At 55.6% G+C, this 19704-nt stretch overlaps 1 protein-coding gene across 2 annotated transcripts in view; it reads left to right on the plus strand.

Annotated features, from left to right (window-relative positions):
* Positions 1–5942: 5942 nt before the first annotated feature.
* The window catches only part of ANGPT4 (angiopoietin 4), a 28146-nt gene continuing 14384 nt past the window's right edge, over positions 5943–19704 (plus strand). The window contains exons 1-2 of one of the 2 annotated variants that reach the window (XM_059705788.1): positions 5943–7175; positions 18325–18480. In XM_059705788.1, the coding sequence (XP_059561771.1) occupies positions 6876–7175; positions 18325–18480 (456 nt within the window). In that variant the 5' untranslated portion in view covers positions 5943–6875. The remainder of the gene's footprint in view (positions 7176–18324; positions 18481–19704) is intronic. The other variant, XM_059705787.1, reaches the window with a different exon arrangement.

Consider the following 19704-nt stretch of genomic DNA (forward strand, 5'->3'; position numbering starts at 1 on the left):
AGGATCTATATGTGGAATTTGGGTAGATTGGAGAACATACTGCACAAGTGGGACATTGCTTACAGCTTAATAGCATACATAGGGTATCCCCGAAAAATGTATGTAAACTTTAACAGCTGGTAGCTCAAGTTTAAAAATGAAATGTATTTTAATACACACTGCCTTTATAATTATTCAAAGTGTGTGTATGCATTTTTTGGGACACCCTATATTTAAGTTTTGAATATATTTAATGTACATTATTTATGGATACATGTAAAAATATACGTTATTTATGGATACATATATACGGGCCAGTGGGCAAGGAGCGGGGGAAAATGAGACTGGGAAGGATGATGTGAGGGATACCAACCTTACCTGTAATAATATTTAATTTCTTTTTTTCATTTTATTTTAATATTTAATTTCTTTAAAAAATCTGGGAGAACTTTGCAAAATGTTAACATGCAAAATGCCATGTGCTCATGTGAAGTGATGGGTATAATGGGATTATATTATCCTATACAATTTTCTAATTCTTTTTTTTTTAAAGGGTAAATCCAAAATAAGTAAAATTTTAAAAAGTTTAGAGAATGTTTCTTTGTGTTTTGTTTTTTGTTTTTGCTTTTTGTGGGGTTTTTTTGCTAGAAAATCCATCCAAAAATATATGCATCTTTATGCAGACGGACGTGATTAGGAGGAAAATGCTCCAAACCGTTAGCTGTAGTTTTGCCTCAGGCTGGTGAGAGCACAGGCAACATCTATTTTTTCCCTCTTGCTAATATATTTTTTTCTGACTTTTCTATGAGGGACATGCTGTGCTTGTTTAATAAAAACAAACAAAATCCAGAGGGCCATGTTGGTTCTCTGGGTCACAGGCTCCTCTGAGCCTCCACGGGGTCCCAGGTTCCAAAATAGATCTGTGCTCTGACCTGGCAGGCTCATGCCTCACGTCCTGGAATGGGTGCCAGGCTCCGGCTCAGAGGCAGCCGAGCTCCCCAGGCCTGGGATAGAACTGGCGCGGCTGGTGGCCCAGGCCAAGCAACACTAGTGGGTACATGCCCTCCACCCAGATCCCCTCAGCTTCTAGGGTGGCAGAGCTTCTCGGGCGGATAGGCCCATTATTCAGAGGGGAAACCGAGGCTAAGGTAGGTCCCCCCAGGAAAGAGCATCAAGTGTTGGCAACAGCAGGGGCAGCTGTGTCCGAGGCCGGCTTGGCTGATAATGGACTGGCTGCTGGTCTGCTGGGTGACGTTGGACAAGCCCCAGAGGATCTCTGGGCCAATTGCTATGGCAGCATCAATGGAAACAACTCCACTTTCTGCTTCACCTTTAGCTATCAGGGGGCCTGAAGGGCATCTTTTACGTAAAGAGATGCTTGCTCTTTCCAATAACACAGGTGACATAATGATAGCTACCCACTATTGAGCACGTACTTACATGCTAAATACTTATATAGCATTTTCTCATTCTCCCCTCCTTTGGCGATTGTATTTTCCAACAATATCTCCCATCTCACATGGTCTTCCAAGACCTCACCAGTCTCCAACGACAAGAGGTCTATTCCTCCTCTCCCTGAACTTGGGTGGGACTCTGTGACCGCATCTGTGAGTAGAATGTAAGAGTTGACTCTGCATGATTTGCGAGGTGAGGTCACAAAAGGTCATATGCCTTCTCCCCGACTCGGCAGATGCCTGCCCTGGGAATGTTGCCACTGTCCTAGGAGATGCTCTGTATGCTCTTACCCTGGCAATGCAGCCACCGTGCGGTGAGGAAGCCTGGCCACGCGAAGAGGCTGTATGTGGTCATTCTGGCTGACAGCCCGAGCCCAGGTCTCGGATATGTGAACGGATGAGCTTTTGGATGGTTCTGGGCACTAGCCTTCAAGCTATACCAGCTGATGCCAAATGGAGCAGAGTCAAGCTGTCCCCACTGAACCTGGCCAAAACAGGTGTCGCCATTGTTTTAAACCACGAAGTGTTGGGGTACTTTTGTTAAAAAGCTCTGGTAACTGAAAAAGCCTCGCCCACACCTTGCTAGTGAGAGACAGTTCTCTCCATTTTATAGATAAGAAAACCGAGTCTAACCTACTAGAGTGGAATCAAGATTCAGTGCCAGAAGTCTGGGGCCCTTAATCATTAGGCCCGGGTCACAGGGGTGACCTCAAAACTCACCCTTGTGTCCCTTCTGACCTATCAGTTGTGCCGTGGCTTGGGGTTGGGGCAGTGGAAATTAGAGGTGGGGACAGCTGACAGACTGTTGTGGGGGTAGGGGGGGTTGGGGGGGGGACACAATGATTCTTGCTCCATAGATTCATCTCTTGACTCTTGGGGACACTGACAGATCATCCCCAGGGTTGTCAGCTGCCCCAGGGCTTCCTGCCAGGACCTCACCATCAGTGGCCCTAAGAGGTGCCCAGGTCATGTCCGCAGGGACGTGAACAGCACCGTACAAGAGGCTTTGGGTGCGCTTTAAGCTGCCAGGCTTGCAACCCTTGCGTATCACCCTGGGTGCTGAAATGCAGGGAGCTGGAAAGGGAGGTGGGTCGGGACGTGCTGGGTTCTGGAGATGCAGCCAGGAGTGGGGGTGACTTCAAACTCTTCTTTGGACCCCAATACTTGAGGGGCCCCCAATTAACAAGCGACTCTCCAGGAATGATCCGTGTTCCCTGCCCTTGTTCCCAGGAGCAGAAAGATCCGTTCTTCCAGGAAATAGATTCCAGTGTGTGGCCTCCTTCCCTGGGTGTGCTTTCTCATGAGCTAAATGTGAGGTGAGGACTCTAGGCTCCAGTGGGTCGGGGTGGGAAGCCAGCTCACCAGGTGAGGGGCCGGGATGGGGAAGCAGGTGGGCCGGTGTTTTATGCCCATCAATACCCATCTCCCTTCGGGTCACTCTCCCCCAGGTTCCCATGACTCCCCTCCCCGCAATCCCTTGGGGTCCCACGGGGCTGACCTCCTCCTGTCCCCCGGTGCCTGCCTCAGGCGCCTGGCGAAGGCTGTGCAATGAGCAGAGCTGGAAGAACCCAGGAGCGGCTTGTTTGGGGCATAGCAGGGGAGCAGGCCATGGGGGCTGTCTGAGGCCTTGAGGGCTATGTCCAGGAAGCAGAGATGGCTCTGGGTGTGGGGCTCAGAATGAGGTGGGGATGATAAGTTCACCCACAGAGCACGCTGACTACCAAAGGCCCTTCCAGGCCCACCGTTGAATGTTGCCTTTGGGCACCGGCACAGGGGCTCCCTGAACTTGCCACCTGACCCCAGATGGCGTCTTTCCGGTCCCTTCTCTGGGCCCTGCCACCAACTCCTCGTACCTGCTACCACCTTGACACATGCTGCTTCTCGTGGTGCTGGCTGGTCCCCATTTCCCTGAGCGCTGGAGGTCCCTCCCCATAGCTCCTCTCCAGGCTGGACTTATGCCCAAACCCCCTGGGACACTAGCCGAGAGGCCTGTGTTTAAAGGTCCTCAGCAGCTGGACAATTTATGAACTTTCTCTAGAGCTCACCTCTGTGTGATCTCGGTGGGGACGGGGATAGAGCCTAGTCATGCTCCCCAATCGAGGAGGACGAAACTGGGCCCAAAGCGGCCGCAGCCTGCCCAGGGCCACTCAGGTCTGTGTCAGCCAGGCTTTCCCTGTTAGTGTAGCCCATAGTGACTGCACAGCACCCCTCCTGGTGCCCATCTCCAGGCAGGGAGAGCCTGGCTCAAGCATTGCATTCATTCATTCATTCATTCATTCATTCATTCACACTTTTATTCATTCGTTCATCTGGCAGGTATTTACTGAGAACAAACTGCATATCACATGCAGGGGACAAACAGAGAGAGATGAGTCACTACACAAGTCGTTAACCTTGCACCTTAAGAAGGGTTCACATAAAGGGAAAAGGCTTGGGCGGGCGGGGGGGGGGGGGTCTGTTTTAGAACTTGGACAGGGCTAAGCGGCCTGTGTGAGCAAGTGTCAGCAATATTCACACGGAAACAATGAAAGATGGAAGAGCTTCTCCTGCCGGCACCACTTCCCAGAGGGGGTCACAGCGGCACGCGCCCCTCCAGCACCTCTTCTTGCGACAATGATGCCCTTCCACGGAGAGGTGGGTCTACGGCCCTGCCTTGGACCTGGGGAGACCCGGCCCAATGGAATGTGGTAGAAGCTCCCTGAATGGCTTGTGAGGCCAGGTCCTAAAAGGTGATATCGTGTCCACCTGGCGCTCTGGGGACGGCACCTTTGTAGCCTGAGCGGCCATGGAAGCAGCCTGGCTGCCGGAAGCCGCCTGAAGAACCCTGGGGGGAGGGGGAGAGGGGGTGATGGGGGATGCCCAGGAGCTGGCAGGCGAGATGAAGAAGCTTCCAGATGACCCCAGCTCAGCCTGCGATCTCATGAGAGACCCGAGCAGACTGTCCAGCTGAGCTGCTCACAAATTCCTGATCTACAGAAACCCAGAGAAATAATAAATGGTGATTTTGGTTTCCAGTCACTAAGTTTTGGAGTCATTTGTTGGCAGCCACAGTAACGGGAAGCTGGTGAAAGGGCGGGGGGGGGGGCAGTGAGGGGGGGCAGGCAATAGTGCTCTGAACAAGAGAACGCAGCATATGCAAAGGCCCTGGGGTCAGAAGGGGTGCTGAAATGAAGGTGCAGAGGTCGGCAGGCCATCTCCCAGGCTTTCTAGAATTCTTCTGTTCATCCAATCTATATTTCTTCTGTGGATGGGTCATTCTGTTTCTTCGTTTGTACAGAGAGAGCCTAGAGTAATTTTAGGACCGGTGTCTATTTAAGTCTATGCAGGGAAGGAACTTATATTATATTCATTCATTCCATCAAGAAGAGTAAATGCATCACCTGTGCTTCCCATCATCCTCTTGACGTCCCACGAGGAGGTTTAATGCTCTCACTAGTGCACAGTGAGGAGACAGAGAATGAGGGGGGCTGCTGTTCCTGCACTGCACACTGCACACTGCACACTGCACACGCCCTGGGAGTGTGGGTGGGAGGGAATGGGTTAGGCTCTGGGACAAGCCTGGTGGCTACGCCTGTCCTTCTTCAGTCCAGGCCAAGCACTCCAGCCTGTGTAACCTTAGGCAAATCCCTCCTCTACTCTAGGGTTCCATTTTCTCTTCTGTAAAATGGGTAGATGATAACGCTGGCCTCCCTGGGATTATTGCACACTCAACCCACTCAGTCCTAACGATAGGCTCTTGCTCTGACTCCTGTGTGCCAGGCACCGTAATAAACCCCCAACCTGTGTGAGCACGCCTCTGCCTTGCAAGGCCGGAGGTGGTGTGACTCTGCCGGTTGAGGGGGAGTGAGAACAGAGCTCTCAGCACGCGGGAAGCTCGCGAATGCAGGTGCCAGATCACCAGCTGCCTTTCCTCTTCCTGCCACGGCCCAGCACACCTGGCTGAATGTTCTCCGTCCCCCGGATGAGCCCCCGGTTCGCCGCTGACCCAAGCAGCTGCCCTGTTCAAAATTCCAACAGGATTTGGGAAAACAAAGGGGAAAAAACAATACCAAAGAGCGGACCTGCCCCCGCTCTGGGAAAAGGAGCAGAGAAAGCCGGAAGCAGCCACCCAGGAGAGCCCCAGCCGGCTCCTGGGCCCCTCCTGCCCCACAGTCACGTCCGTCCGCCAAATCCTCAGCCTCATGGGGTTAACATTCCGGTGTGTTGGGGGAGGGGAGATAGATAATGACCTTATACGGACCCTAATTTAAAATAATTATTTCTACTCACCCAGTGCCAGCACTGTTCTCACCGGCTAATGTTCACACCCTGAGAAACGGGTGGTATTTTCCTCGGTTTATCAAGAGGAAACAGAGAAGTCAAGTGACTGGCCCGAAGTTGAACAGCGGTAAGGCGTGGAGCCAGGATTGGAAGCGGGAGACAGATAAACAAGGACGTCAATAGTCCCGTCCCCATGCTGAGGACTCACAGGCATTCCTGGCGGAGAGACGGGTTTACTCAGCTGATGGGTGGGGATATGGAAGCCCCACGGTCTCAGGGCCGGCAGCTGGGGAGCGGGTTTAGAGCCGCCGCCTCTGACTCCAGGGCTGCCTCCCAAGCTCTTCTCCCGACCCGCTACCCCCAGCCGCAGGACAGACGGCCTCTCCGGCTGTCACAGGACCTGAGCCAGGGCCACCTCAGGGCGCAACGTCCCCGGCGGCCCGGCCCGAGGGAGCGAGCTCCGCGGTGAAGCAGGCGCTTCCCTGGCCCCGCAGGACGTGGTCTCCTGAAACAGGTTGGACGGGCTGCCTCCTCCCCAGCCTCGCCCCTCTGCCCCTCCCTTGGCTCTATCCGGGTTATTTCCCTGTGAGCCAAATGCTCCCCCGGAACTAGAGCAGGAACGTGCTGGGGTGGGGGGGGGGGGCAGCGGAGGCATGGGGTGCTGAAATTTGAGATTCCGGCCTTCGTGGGAGGAGGCGGGAAAGAGAGACAGACAGAGACAGGAAGAGACGGTTGGGTTGGGTTGGTTTTCTGCAGCAGGCGGCCTGGGGGGCGTGTGTGAGTCTGTGAGTGTGTGTGCACACGTCTGTGGGTTGTTTTCTTTCCTGCGCCCTCACAGGGAGGCCGGGTCCCCCTGGGTAATAAGGGCTCTGAGGCCCCTACGCACAGCAAGGCTGGTGCACAGACAGGGTAGCAGGAGGGCCCGCGAGAGGAAGGAAGGGAAAGGGGAAGAACAGAGGTGAGGGAGAGCGGAGCGAGCAGGGCGGTGGGCGGAGCTGAGCAGCTGTGGCATCTGGAACAAGTATAAATAGCTGTCTGGGTGGAGCTTGGCCAAACAGGGGTTTGCAGCTGCAGCGGTTCTAGGGCAGACCTGTCCACTGCTGGCCACAGCGGGGACACCCAGGCACGGAGCGGGGCCGGGGGGCTCTGACCAGACACCCCTCACCATCACCACATCTCTGGATGCTCTCCTGGCCGGCCATGCTGCTGGGGGGCCTCCTCCTCACCGTGGCCACCCTGACTGCGGCCCAGCGGAGGGGGCAGGAGGTGAGAGAGCGCCGCCTGGCGCATCGCGTCCAGCATGGCCAGTGCAGCTACACCTTCCTGCTGCCCGAGCCGGAGGCCTGCGCCCCAGAGACTGGGGGCACCTTCAGGGGCTCCAACAGCCTCCAGAGGGACTCGCTGAACCTGGTGGCCTGGCCTACCAAGCGGATGCAACACCTGGAGAAGATGCTGGAGAACAACACGCAGCGGCTGCAGAAGGTACGGGCTGGGCCTGCGGGGGGGCGGCGGGAATTGGGGGGCAGCAGTTGGCAGCTGGAGCATCCACCCCAGAGGCCTTCCCTGGGCACAGAGGGCCAGGCTGATGGGACCCTTGTCTCTGAATTGCAGAGACTGAGATAATGAGGCCCAGAGAGGGGCAGGGATAAGCCTAAGGCCACACAGCAAGGCTGGGCAGGGTCAGAGCTGGAAACCTGACTCCGTAACTGCCCATCACTCATTCACCTGGGAAAAGCTACCATGGGCCAGGCCCTTCCCGGGTGCTGGGGATTCACCAGCAAATAAGCAGTATGTCCCCTTCTGGACTACTGGGGGCAGAGGCATAAAGAGATGAACAGTAAACATCTACCCGGTCAGATGGTGAAGCAAAATGAAAGAGGGGGAAAGGCAAGAAGTGACCAGGGGTGGCTGTTTGAGGTCAGAGAAGTCGAGAGAACCCTGAGAACAAGTGGACTGAAGGAGTGGCCGTGCAGGGACCTGGGAGGAGGGCCTTACGGCAGAGGGACCAGCGAGCGCGAAGGCTGGGAGGTGGGGACAGCAGGATGGCCAGTGCGGCTGGAGCAGAGGAGGAGGGGGACCAAGGGTGAGGGTGAGACCAATAGGAGAGGGGAGGGCAGTCCATGTTGGGCCTTGGGGGCCTCTGGACGGACTTTGGCTTTTACTCCGAGCACCCTGGGAGCCATTGCAGGATTCTGAGCAGGAAAAGACACCTGAATCTGTTTGAACAGAACGGCCCATAGGGGACAGGGTGGAGGTTTGAAGCCCGAGGAGGAGGCTGCTGCAGCCACCAGGCAAGAGTGATGGAGGCCTGAAGCAGGATGGGGCTGGAAGTGGGTGTTGATGCCATTCATGTCGACAGTCAGATGCTGGTATATCCTGAAGAGGGAGCTGGTGGGCTCTGCCGATGCATTGGATAGGGGGTGGCAGAGACAGGGAGCTGAGGACACCACTGCCATGTGCCCCAGGCCAGCGCCACTAGGAGCTCCTGCCCTCATTCTTTCAGCAAACACTCAGCACCTACTGCGTGCCAGGCCCTAGGCCGGGCACTGAGGTGAATGAGGCAGGCTTGGCCCCGGGGCCGGCGTAGGGGCAGGAAAGGCACCCTGCAGGTCCCGAGATGGACCTGGCCAGCCCCCTAAGTAGGAGCTACCGAGGGAGAGAGCAGGACCCAGGCACCAGAGACCGTCTGATCAATAGCAGGAGTGGAGAGGAGTGAACCGATTCCAGGAGCTTTTGAATGTATGAAAGAGCAGACAGCAGCTTATAGACTAAGGTGAGAGCAAAAGAGACAAGAATGTGCCCCGAGGTGCCTCTCCAAGGAGCGGGCCCTTCTTACCATGGTTTCCAGATTGTTCCAATCGTGTGCCCCCGCAGCAATGTTCACTCCCTAATACGTGCATATTTATTAGATAGCTATGCACGTGTGCCCACATGAAGATCATAGGTACAAGGGGTGACACAAACAGAAATGCACATCAAGTGAAAATGAACACAAATGGAAATGAACATTAAAAAGATGCCATAGGACCCTGGCCCGTGTGGCTCAGCAGGTTCGGCATCGTCCCATGCACCCAAAGATTGCCCGTTCAGTTCCCAGTAGGGGTCATGCAGGAGGCAGCCAATCAATGTCTCACTCACATCAGTGTTTCTCTCTCCCTCCCTCTCCCTTCCTCTTTCTCTGAAAATCACTAAAAAAAATCTTTTAAGAAAGATGCCATGTGAAATCATGCAAATTGAAGTTCTGGTATTTTCTCCCAGTTTCCCAAAGAACTGCCTTTTGCACACTCTGGGGGGCTCCATCCGCAAGGGAGAGGTTGCCCTGCACCTGCCTAACCAACGTCTGCCATGCACACACACACCTTTGTGCACACATGCACTTAACCTCCTGTTTCACTCCTGCCCAGACCACCCATCTCCTCGGCCCTCACTCAGCATCTTCCCACAGTCCTCTGCCCACCTGCCCTCCCACTACCTGCCCTGCAACACCTCCAGCCTCCACCATCCCACCCTCAGGCCCCCACCCTCAGGCCCCCCTCCAGGGAGCTCTTGGCATCACACTCTGGAGCCAACCCAGTGGGGACGCCATGCTGCCCTGGAATCTGTGTCTTTAGGCACCTGTTTCCAGTCCCATAAAAGTTACTCCAAACCTCACCTTCCTTAGGCCTCCATCCTGAACCCCACCCATCTTCTCACCAGACCATGGACCTCCTGCAACAAGAAATGGGGCCCGGGAGAGAGGTGCCCCTCAGCAGCCTGCCCCACACCTGCAGGCTCACCTGCGCACCCGCCAGTCCCCAGAGCCTTTCTCCAGGGGCCAAGGCCGCTTCTCCGTTCTAGGCTGTGAGCCCATCCTCTGCAGCCCCTCAACCTCCTCAAATCAACATCCTTCCTGTGTCTCCATCCACTGCTCCCTCCCTGCTGGCCCTCCCCCTTCGTGTTTAATCGCGTCCAGGCATCTTCCGTGTTTCAAAAGGAAGAGAAAGAGGAGGGCGAGAGGAAACAAGCCTCTTCATCCCACAGCCCCTCCGACTCTGGCCTGGCTCTCAGAAGCCCACGTGCTCTACCTCTGCTGCCTCAAGGCCCACTTCCTCGTTCCCGCAAGGTTGCCTCCCACACCCCACTTCGCACATCCAATGGCCACGGCTCAGTTTTCATCATACATACTTGACCTCCTGACAAATCTAGTACCGCTGCCCAGCACCTTCCTTCCAGAAGCTGTCTCCATCAGCAACCCTCATCTACAAGGCCTGCTGTTCCAGCCACTTTCCCTACCTCCACGGGCCCACCCTGACAGCCACCCCATCCCCTCCTACCTAGACGGTCCTCACGGCCACCGTCCTGAGCTCCGTTTCCACCCAGCCCCACAGGCTTTTACGCACAGCAGGCAGGGGGTCCTGCTCAAACCTAAGTCAGATCCTGCCCCCCCTCTGCCCAAACCCTTCCCAGGGCTCCCATAAGAGCAAATAGCCTTAACTCCTGGAACACCCCTTCCCCAGATATCCACATGTCTCACCCCCGACCTCCCTCAGGTCTTTGGTTAAATGTCACCTCCTCAGAAAGGCCCTCCTTGTCCATCCTATTGAAAACAGACACCCTCCTGCTATCCCTCCACCTGGTTTTGGTTTTTCCCTTAGCACTTACTACTACCTGTTCTTACGAGCATTTCTTTTGGTCTGTGAGCTGCCAGAGGGCAGGGGCCATGTCTGTTCTGTTCACTTCTGTGTTCCCAGGGCCGGGAACGGTGCCTGGCACATGGTAGGTGCTCAACCCGAGTCTCCTGGATGCATGTTGTTCCTCCCATCTCACAGGTTGCCCCTGCTTCTCCCCCATCCTGAAATGTTGGTGTTTCCCAGGACTTCATCTCATCTCTTGATTTCCTCTCACCCTTAGTGGTCCTGCCCTCCGGGCGGCGCCCCACCACTCCTGCTCACTGTCTCCAACCTGCTCCTCCATGACACCAGATGGGCACCTGATGGGTTCCTGTGCCCCAAATCCAAATCCATAACCCTGATGTCCCCCAGCCCCTGGAGCCCAACTGTTGGGATTCGAAACCAGTGTCTCAGCTCCAAGGTTGTCTGACACTCAGCTCTTCCCTCCCCTGCCCACTGCTCTCTCTGTTTAAGGTATCATCACCCAGCCAGCAGGCTCTGCACCTGGGCTGTCCTTCACCTCCTCTCCCCTCACCCCCAGGCAGCATGTCCCATCCACCCTGCTGCTTCAGCTTCTCTCGTCAGCATACATCCTCCCATCTACCTGGCGCTGCCCTGGCTGCTGCCCTGGCTCAGGCCTCATCAACTCCCACCTGGCTTCTCTACCCCGAGTCTCACCCTTTCATTCTCTTTGACTCCCCTGGATGCCTGGTGCTTAGGCAACACTGACTCAACCAAAGGATGGATTTAAACTGAAGGCTTTTGGGTCAGAAGGTCACCCAGCTCATCCCTTCAGCTCACAGTGGACTGTTCTCTCCCTGCGCCCATCGACCTAGCCCAGTGGTCGGCAAACTGCGGCCCCTTGAGTGTGGCTCTTCCACAAAATACCACGTGCGGGTATTTTGAAACTTCGTGGACACACTCAAGGGGCCAAAGAGCAGCATGTGGCTCGCGAGCCACAGTTTGCCGACCACTGACCTAGCCTGATAATCCCGGAGTTCCCATAGGACATGTGAGCCAGAGGTCACTGATGTAGGAGTCAGGCTGACCTGAGTTTGCATCCTGACCCTGAGTTCGCATCCTGACCCTGAGTTCGCATGGCTATGGATGAGCGCATCTCTGTTTCCCCATCTGCAAAATGGAGAAGACGACAGCACGTCAGGGGGTGGCTGGGGAAACCGGCGAGGTCACTCCCATGCCACTCTCAGCCTGCCGCCGGCTACGGCCCTGCTTCGCGTAGCCCATCTGGGCAAGAATGCAGAGGACCGATGGGCCATCATTTAATCAACATAATCTCTGTTTTGAACTCTGTACCACGGGTTGGAGGAAGCCCAGTCCTGGTCAAGTCAGTGCAAGGGTGGCAGATCACCTCAGGGTTGGGAATGTCACTTGTCTACGCTGCTGTTCTCGAGGGGTCCCCCATCATGCTGGGTCTTTGGTGGGGTTCATGCAAGTGTTGGCCATGTCATCACCTAGGTGACGGACCCCTTGGGTTGAGTGCTCCCTCATGCCTTTCAGTGCTCGGGTCACTGCCAAGTCCCTCTGTGCCGAGGAGCTGGCCACAGGTCGGGCTCATACGCCTAACCACACCTGGCAGTTGCTTTCCCCGGGTCCTGCACTTCCGGGGGTAGCAGCAGAGCCTAGAAGGTGAGAGCCCAACGCTGGAGCCCAACTGTTGGGATTCGAAACCCGTTCTGCCTCTTCTTTGCTGTGTGGCCCGGGGCAAGTTGCTTCACCGCTCTGAGCCTTGGTTTCCTTTCCTATGGTTTCCTTTCCTATAAAGTGGAGTGGCAGCTACCTACCTCTGTGAGGTGAGGCACAGGCAGTCCTTGGTCCGGTGCCAGGTACCTAGTAAACTCTCAATACACATTGCCCATTTCCATTCGGCACTCTCCCTGGAAATAGTAACATGAGTCCTGTGATTTCTGGGTCCCTCCTCCCCCCGGCTGAGACATATGACCCCTGGCTCAGTGATAGGCAGCATTTGAACAGTCACTCCTCTCCCTCCTACTCTCCTCGGCCGCAGTCAGGAACGCTAGCTACCTTTGTGGCTATGGTCGTGACCTCCCTCTGGCTCTTCTCTTGTGCATCCTCTGCCCTGGCCCATGCTCCCCACAGGCTCCTTCTGCAGAGGAGGAGAGTGAGGAAAACTGGGGCCACACAGGGCCCCAGGCTCCTGCCCTCCCCCCCCCTCCCCCAGCACCAGAGGGCAGCACGTCTTCTTCCAGGTCTCTGGGGCCCCCGGCCCGGCAGACTCTGAACCCAGAAACTGTAGGTCACTCCACTTTCTCCCTATCCTGGCAGCAGCTGACCCTCTGTGCCTGCGTCACTGTCTGCCTCTCTCCTTTCACCTCTGTGTGCCTCTGCCTCTTGGGGCCTCTCCTGGGGCTCCCACGGTGGCCCTGTGGTTTCTGTGCATGTGTCTCTCTCACTCTCCAATTCTCTCTCTTGTCTGCTGGTGTCTCCTTAAGTCTCTCCCTGTCATTCTCTCAGATTCTCCCCTAACCACTAGGCCATCTGCCCCCACCACCTCTACCTCCCCAGGAGTCCACATGCACTGTCCACCCTGGAGGACACCCCAGCCCAATGGCCAGCGCCCACCCCTCCAGGGGGAGGCTGGAGGCTGCGCAGGAGCCTCTGACCGGGCACTGCCCCTCGCCTCTGCTGTTTGCTCCAGTTCCCTGACGTCAAACCTCAGAATAACTCAGCCCCTCGCCTGGCGGCCACTGGGCCCTGCCCGACTGGACATGGGTCAGAAGCAAGTGGGGCGGGAATGCAGTGTGGGGTCCTGGCGCAGCCTGAGACCCTCCCTCACTGGCCGGGACTTCCAGCTGCCCCGGCCTCCCCAGGCTGCCCGTAAATTCTTGGCATTTTCAGCCGTGGGTTATCCAAACAAGAAATGAATCTCGGTTGCTGAACCAAATCTCTTGGGGTTTGATTTCCTAACCTTCCCCTGGCTGCTTTCTGCTTGGGGCGGGGGGTGGGGTGGAGAAAACAGCATCTATGTCTTGGAGGAAGGAGGCTGTCTTCCCAAGCAGGGAGCCTAGAAAGGCTGGCACCGATGCCCTCAGCTGAGGGATGGCCTGGCGCAGCGGCTGCAGAGGCCCCGAGCACGGCTTCCCCCCAGGAGCGGGTTTATTTGTTCAAGCGCCTGGCCCGGCCATCCCGTGGGGCAGGGCATGTGTTTCTGGCTCTTTCCTTCCAGCCCCAGATCTCGGCGGGCTGGGTGTGCACAGACCCTCTCCCTCTTCTCTCCGTGGGCAGGAAATGTGAGAAAACAGCCCCTAGGTCTGTCCCCTGAGCCCGCACCTCTGGCCTCTGAGCGTTTGCTTAACCACAGCGCCGGCTCTGCAATGTCTGGAACGGACCCCGGGCAGCTCTGTGGGATCTGAGGAGGCCTGAGCGGAGGTCAAGCGGCCAGGCCCCAGTGGTACCCCTGACCAGCTGTGGGGCCTGGGGCAGCCACCACCTGCATCATTTGGTGTGTCTAGGAAGCGGAACTGAAAATATTCCCTGCCTCCCAGAGAGAGCGCAGGACAAAGAAAGATGGCCAGCGTGTACTTACTGTGCACTAGACACTGCTCTCTGTGCCTTGAGAATTATTCCATTTCATTCTCACAACAAGACTATGAAGCAAGATTGTTTCCCATTAATGGATGGAGAAACTGAGGCACCAAACGGCGCCATGACTTACCCCAGGCCGCATGGCAAGGAAGCGTGAGGAGTCACACTCATACACGCCAGACACCCTCCCACCTCAGGCCTTTGCACTTGTCTTTCCCTCCTGACTGTCCACAGGGGGCCCGTCTCACCCTCTCAGCTCAGGTGAGGGTTCCCCTCCACTCTGGCTAACCGTGCCCTCGAGCCCAACCATCCCTCCGTCTTATTCTCTTCATAGCACTCGTCACTACGGGAATTTAACGGTGGATTTAGTGGCAGTGCCCTGGAATCAGGTAACTTGCCGATTTTGTTCATTCCTGATTCCATAGCGCCTGGGAAAGCACCTAGCACGTAGTAGGTACTCAAGGAATAACTCCTGGCAGAATACATGAATAAAACTCAGGGTGGGGATTACTTTGAGGAAACGTATTTAGTATGATGATATATATGGGATGTTTGAAAGAACTTTGTGTTGGTGGGTTTGTTTTTTATTGTATTTTATTCCATATTCAATGAAATTCACCCTTTTAACATATAGTTTTATGAGGTGTTTTTTGTTTTGTTTTGTTTTTAATCCTTACCTGAGAATATTTTTCCATTGAGTTTTAGAGAGAGTGGAAGAGAGAGGGGAAGTCAGAGAGAAATATCGATTGGTTGCCTCTTGCATGCACCCCGACCAGGGCCCAGGCTGGGAGGAGCCTGCAACCAAGGTACGTGCCCTTGACCGGAATTGAACTCGGGACCCTTTGGTCCACAGGTCAACGCTCTATCTACTGAGCCAAACCGGCTAGGGCTGTTCTATGAGTTTTGACAAATGTGTACAGTCCTGTAACACCACCACAGTCATGATACAGACATTGCAAACTTCAAAAAGTTCTTATCACCCTTTATGGTCAGTCCTTGCCCACAGGCCTGAGCCCCTGGCAACCACGGATTCTGACTTTTCCAGAAAGTCATATAAATAAGCCAGACAGTGTGTAGTCTCTGAGTATGCAGGCTTTGTTCACTCGGCAAAATACATCGGAGAGTCACTCAGGTTCCTGCGAGGCTTCCTTTACGTTGCTGAGCAGGGCCCATTGGACGGATGGACCCAGGTTGTTCATCTGTTCGTCGATTGAAGTCTTCTTTACTTAAATACTGAGGAGGAAAAGGTGTGAGAAGATTTCCTTGGCTCCCAACACTCAACCACAGACACTCATCCGTTCTCTTTCCGAAATCTGGCTCTTCTTCCCCAGCCCCAGCCCCTGCCTGTCAAGGCTCCTTCCCTTTCTTCCAAGGCCCTTTGCAAGTGCCCTCTCCTCAGTGAGGAGCAGGGTTTCCTGTCCCCATGTCCCAGGGTGGTGAGTGAGCTCAGAGCAGCAGAGGTCTAAATGACCAGAGGCCCACCGCTGGAGGGAGCAGAGCCAGAGCTCAAACCCAGGGCCAAAGATCAGCTTCTTTGCAGGCTGGAGGGATGCTGGGAGTCCAGGTGCTCTTTCCCCATCTTAGCCCTAAAAATGTGCCAGCATGAGGGTGAGAGAGCAGGGGTGGGTCTAATGGTGGGTGGGAGGAAGCTGTAGCCGCTCCCATCACCTGCGGGTACCTTCATTGGGCTCCCTCCCCGACTCTTTCAGCCGGCTCCTGAGCCCTGGTATAAACCCAACCCCCACCACCCAGGCTGACATCAGTCACCAGACTCTCACCTTGGCCGTACTGGGCCCATCTGGCCTGCATTACCCATCCCAGAACTCGCAATGGTGGGTGGGTGGGTGTGGCAAATGAGATAATGAGCCCCAGCTGTGGCTAGGCTTTGTCCCACTCAGCCACTTGCAGCCAAAGGACCAGTGAGAGACCAGTGAGGGAGTTCCTGTCACTCAAGATGACCCTCAGCTACCGTGAGGTCCTCCCCAGCTCTGTAGCCCGGGGGAAGCCCCTGAGCAAGGAGCCTTGGAACCTAGCCCACCAAGTAGTGACCTTGGGCAAGTCTTCTGGGCCTCGGTTTGTCCATCTGCAGCGAGAGGCTTGGGGGATGCCTGCAGAGGCCTTCGGGCAGGAATGAACTTGCTGCCTGAGAGTGTGGGGCAGAAGCTCGGGGCCTAGGAGTCCTGGGGGTGGGGATGGGGGTGGGGTTGGGGGTGGGGGGGGGTGCACAGGATTCAACAGAATAGGTTATATTTTTTCTTGAGTGTGGAAAATACACGGCTTTTATTGTATTATTCTTCATGCTTTTTTTGTTTGTGTAAAGTACACCATAATAATGTTGTTAAATTTTTTTAAGGTGAGGGTAAGAATGGAGGTGAGAAAAGGGAGACAATTTGCTCAAGAAGTTATATTATTGAGGGGACCAGAGAAATTGGAGGCATAGTTGAAGGGATCTGGGGGGTCCAAGATTTTTTTTCTTTACTTTTAATTTTTATTGATTTTTAGAGAGAAACAAAGGGAGAGAGAAAGAGAGAAACGTTGATCTGATCAGCTGCCTCCTGCACACCCCCTGCCAGGATGGAGAGCCCACAACCAGGGCATCGGGCCCAGGGAATCGAACCAGTGACCTTTCGGTGCACAGGGCGACGCCCAACCAACCGAGCCACACCAGTCAGGCTTTTCTTCACCTTTCACATGGGAGCTGTTGAAGCATGTGTGTGTGCTGCAGGGGACCGTGGGCGGGGGGCTGAGGGTGCAGGGAAAGAAGGGGGCGCCGAGGGGACAGGGGCTTGAGGAGCTCAGAAGTGCTTGTCTCCCTGGTGCTCAGCCCACTTGGTGACCTCTGCACTCAGGGTCCTCCCACTTGAGTGTCAGACCCACCGGGAGGGCTGGTGTCACCCCAGAGTTCCTGGTTCGGTGGGTCTGGGGTGAGACCTAGAAATGTGCATTTCTAACGAGCTCCCTGGGGATGCTGTTTCAAGGGCCACACTTTGAGAACCACTGTTTTAATCAATACCAGTGCGCCCAGATGCACCCTCTTCTGGATTTGACCTTGCACTACAATAGAAGATGCTCCTTCAAAAGCACGCTGGGGAGGGGATGGGAGCAGACAATTGAGATGGCAGAGGGGAGAAGAGATGAAGGAGGAAGCAGCCAGAGCCTGGGCCCCCAGCCAAGGTTACCACCTCTCTCTGGGGAGAACCAGTCTTCCTAGGCGCCCTGGGAGCTGCCCTGTGGGACCTCCGGGAAGACTGAGGGAGGAAAGAAGCTGGGAGTGTGTGTGTGGAGGGGGCGGGGGGAGTGGCAAGAGGCCAGCATGTGTGCAGAACGGAGAGGGAGTGCAGGAGGGGCCCTGGGCCCTGGGACACACCGTTCACCTTTGCAACTTGATCCTGGTGTCTCTGCCAGCCCAGCTCCTCCTGCTCTTGGGGGAAAGGCAGTCCTGTCAGGAAATGAACATTACCTTGGGGGATCCCAGAACTTTCAAGCTGGGAGACCCCTTGGAGACAGGCCAGCTCAGCCCTGTGTGGCAGATGGAGAGGGCCAGGAAAGTAAAAGTCCAGTTTGGCGGATGGACCTGCAAACTCTTATACGAGGAAAGATGTGTCCCCACTCTCTGCTGCGGGCTCTCCCCTAGGAAGCTGGGTAATGGGCATGACGGTGGGGGCTGTGCTCGGACCCTGGCTGCTCCCCCTTTTCTACCAATTCATCGAACACTTATTTATTGAGCACCCAGCATGCGATAAGCATTCTGCTGACATGGAGAGAAAGCGGTGAGCAGGACCAAATTTCTGGCTTCATGGAATTGACATTCCAAGGGTAAAGCAGGCAATAGACAGAGAAATATGTACTATAAAGTCAGGGATTGATAAGTGGTAAGAAGAGACCTGAAACGACATGAGGGAGTGAGCCATGTGATGAGGATGGTGGGTGGAGGCTTCTCCACGCAGAGGGAACAGCATGTGCAAAGGCCCTGAGGTAGGCACATGCTTGCTGTGTTGGAGGGATGTCACAGAGGCCAGTGCCTCTGGCGCGAGGGAGGAAGAGAGGACTAAAGAGAAAATCAGTGGCGGCGGAGGCCAGGTCGTGCAGCAAGCTGCAGGCATAGCAGACTTTGCCTTTCCCTGTGAGTAAGGAAGGAACCTGGGAGAGGTTTGAGTGGAGGAAGAATGTGATCTGACTTAGTTTAACAGGATCCCTCTGGCTGCTGAGTGGAGGATGGACTAGGCAAAGAGGGACAAGAGTGGAGGCCGAGAAGCCAGGGAGAGAGCTGCTGGAATAGTCCAGGCGGGAGGTAATGGTGGCCTGGCATGGCAGGGAGGTCTCTGCTGGCTGTTCTATGTCCTTCGTGGAGACATATGAAGGGGCAGGAGCCTCCCCCCCCCCCCCCGCCCATGACCCCGCCCACGGTCTCCCCACAGCTGGAAAGGTACATCCAGACGAACTTGAGGTCGCAGCTGGCGCAGGCACGGCAGCACGTGGTCCAGAACCAGACGGCCGCCGTGCTGGAGCTGGGCACCAGCCTCTTGAACCAGACCACCGCCCAGGCCCACCGGCTGACTGACATGGAGGCTCAGGTACCAGGGGGTGAGCGGGTGGCATCAGGGGGCCTGCGGCCGGCCAGGCTGGCTCACAGCCCAGGTCATTTTGCCTTGACCTCTGTTCCTGGGTCATGTCAGGGCCTTCTCTGGGCCTGCATCCTCCTGGGGCCCCTCCTGATGACCCTGTCGCAAAATTGCCTCCCACCAGGCCACGAGTCCTAGGGGGGACACTGGCTCTGGCTCCTGGGCCTCTGTGACCCTCATGCTCAGGTCTGTGCTGGACACTGGGCTGAAGGGGACAGCACACTCCCCTGCCCTCAGGGGGCTCACAGTGCTCCAGGGGAGATGGGAATAAACAATTCATTAGACCTTAGGGGCCACTGACTGAGAGAGGAGACAGCTGTATAAATGGGAGGGTGAGTACGGACATGGATGAAAAGGTGACTGACAAATGGGCATGGTTTGTTGAAGCCCTACTATGTGCCAGGCACGGCTGGAGGGGCCCGGTACTAGTTTATAGCATTAAATAAAACAGGTATGCGTTCCTACCCTCATGGAGCTTCCTTTCTAAGGAGGTTCATGAACATAAACAGGATAAACAACATATATGTGTGAGGTGGTGATAGTGCTAAGGAGACAATAGCATGGGTGAGAGTGATGGGAGTGTGTGGTGGCAGAGGCCAGCGGGGTGAGTTGCAGGTTTAGACCGTGAGGCCAGGAAAGCACCACTGAGCAGGTAGGATTGGAGCCTGTACTAGGAATGCAGTCCAGACAGGGAACACAGCATGTGCAAAGGCCCAGAGAGGGGACCAGGCTGACAAGCTCCAGGAACATCAAGAAGGCTAGTGCGGCTGGAGTGGCAAGGGAGCAAGTGGTGGGCCAGGGGTCAGAGAGGCGATGGCCCAGATGGATCACAGGCCCCCTCCAGCGGGTGAGAGCTGGGCTTTCTCGCTCAGGATGTGGGAGCCGCGGGAAGACTTTGAGCAGAGAATGGACTGTAGGGGACAAGGACAGGAACAGGGAGCCCAGGGAATAAGCTGGCACAGGACACAGGGTGAGAGATGACGAAGACCAGGCCAGAGTGGGGTCCATGGACAGGGAGGGGAGTGGTCAGTAGCCATGTGGAAGATGGAGCTGATGGGACTCGCTGATGGATGAGATGTGGGGGTCAAGCCTGAGCAGGGGGAATGGAGCTGCCGTGTGCAGTGATGGGAAGAGCAAATTTAGAATGAAGATCATGAGCTCAGTTAGGGCCTGTGA

This window comes from Myotis daubentonii, chromosome 8, assembly GCF_963259705.1.
Source record: "Myotis daubentonii chromosome 8, mMyoDau2.1, whole genome shotgun sequence".
In the NCBI taxonomy this organism is placed as follows: Eukaryota; Metazoa; Chordata; class Mammalia; order Chiroptera; family Vespertilionidae; genus Myotis; species Myotis daubentonii.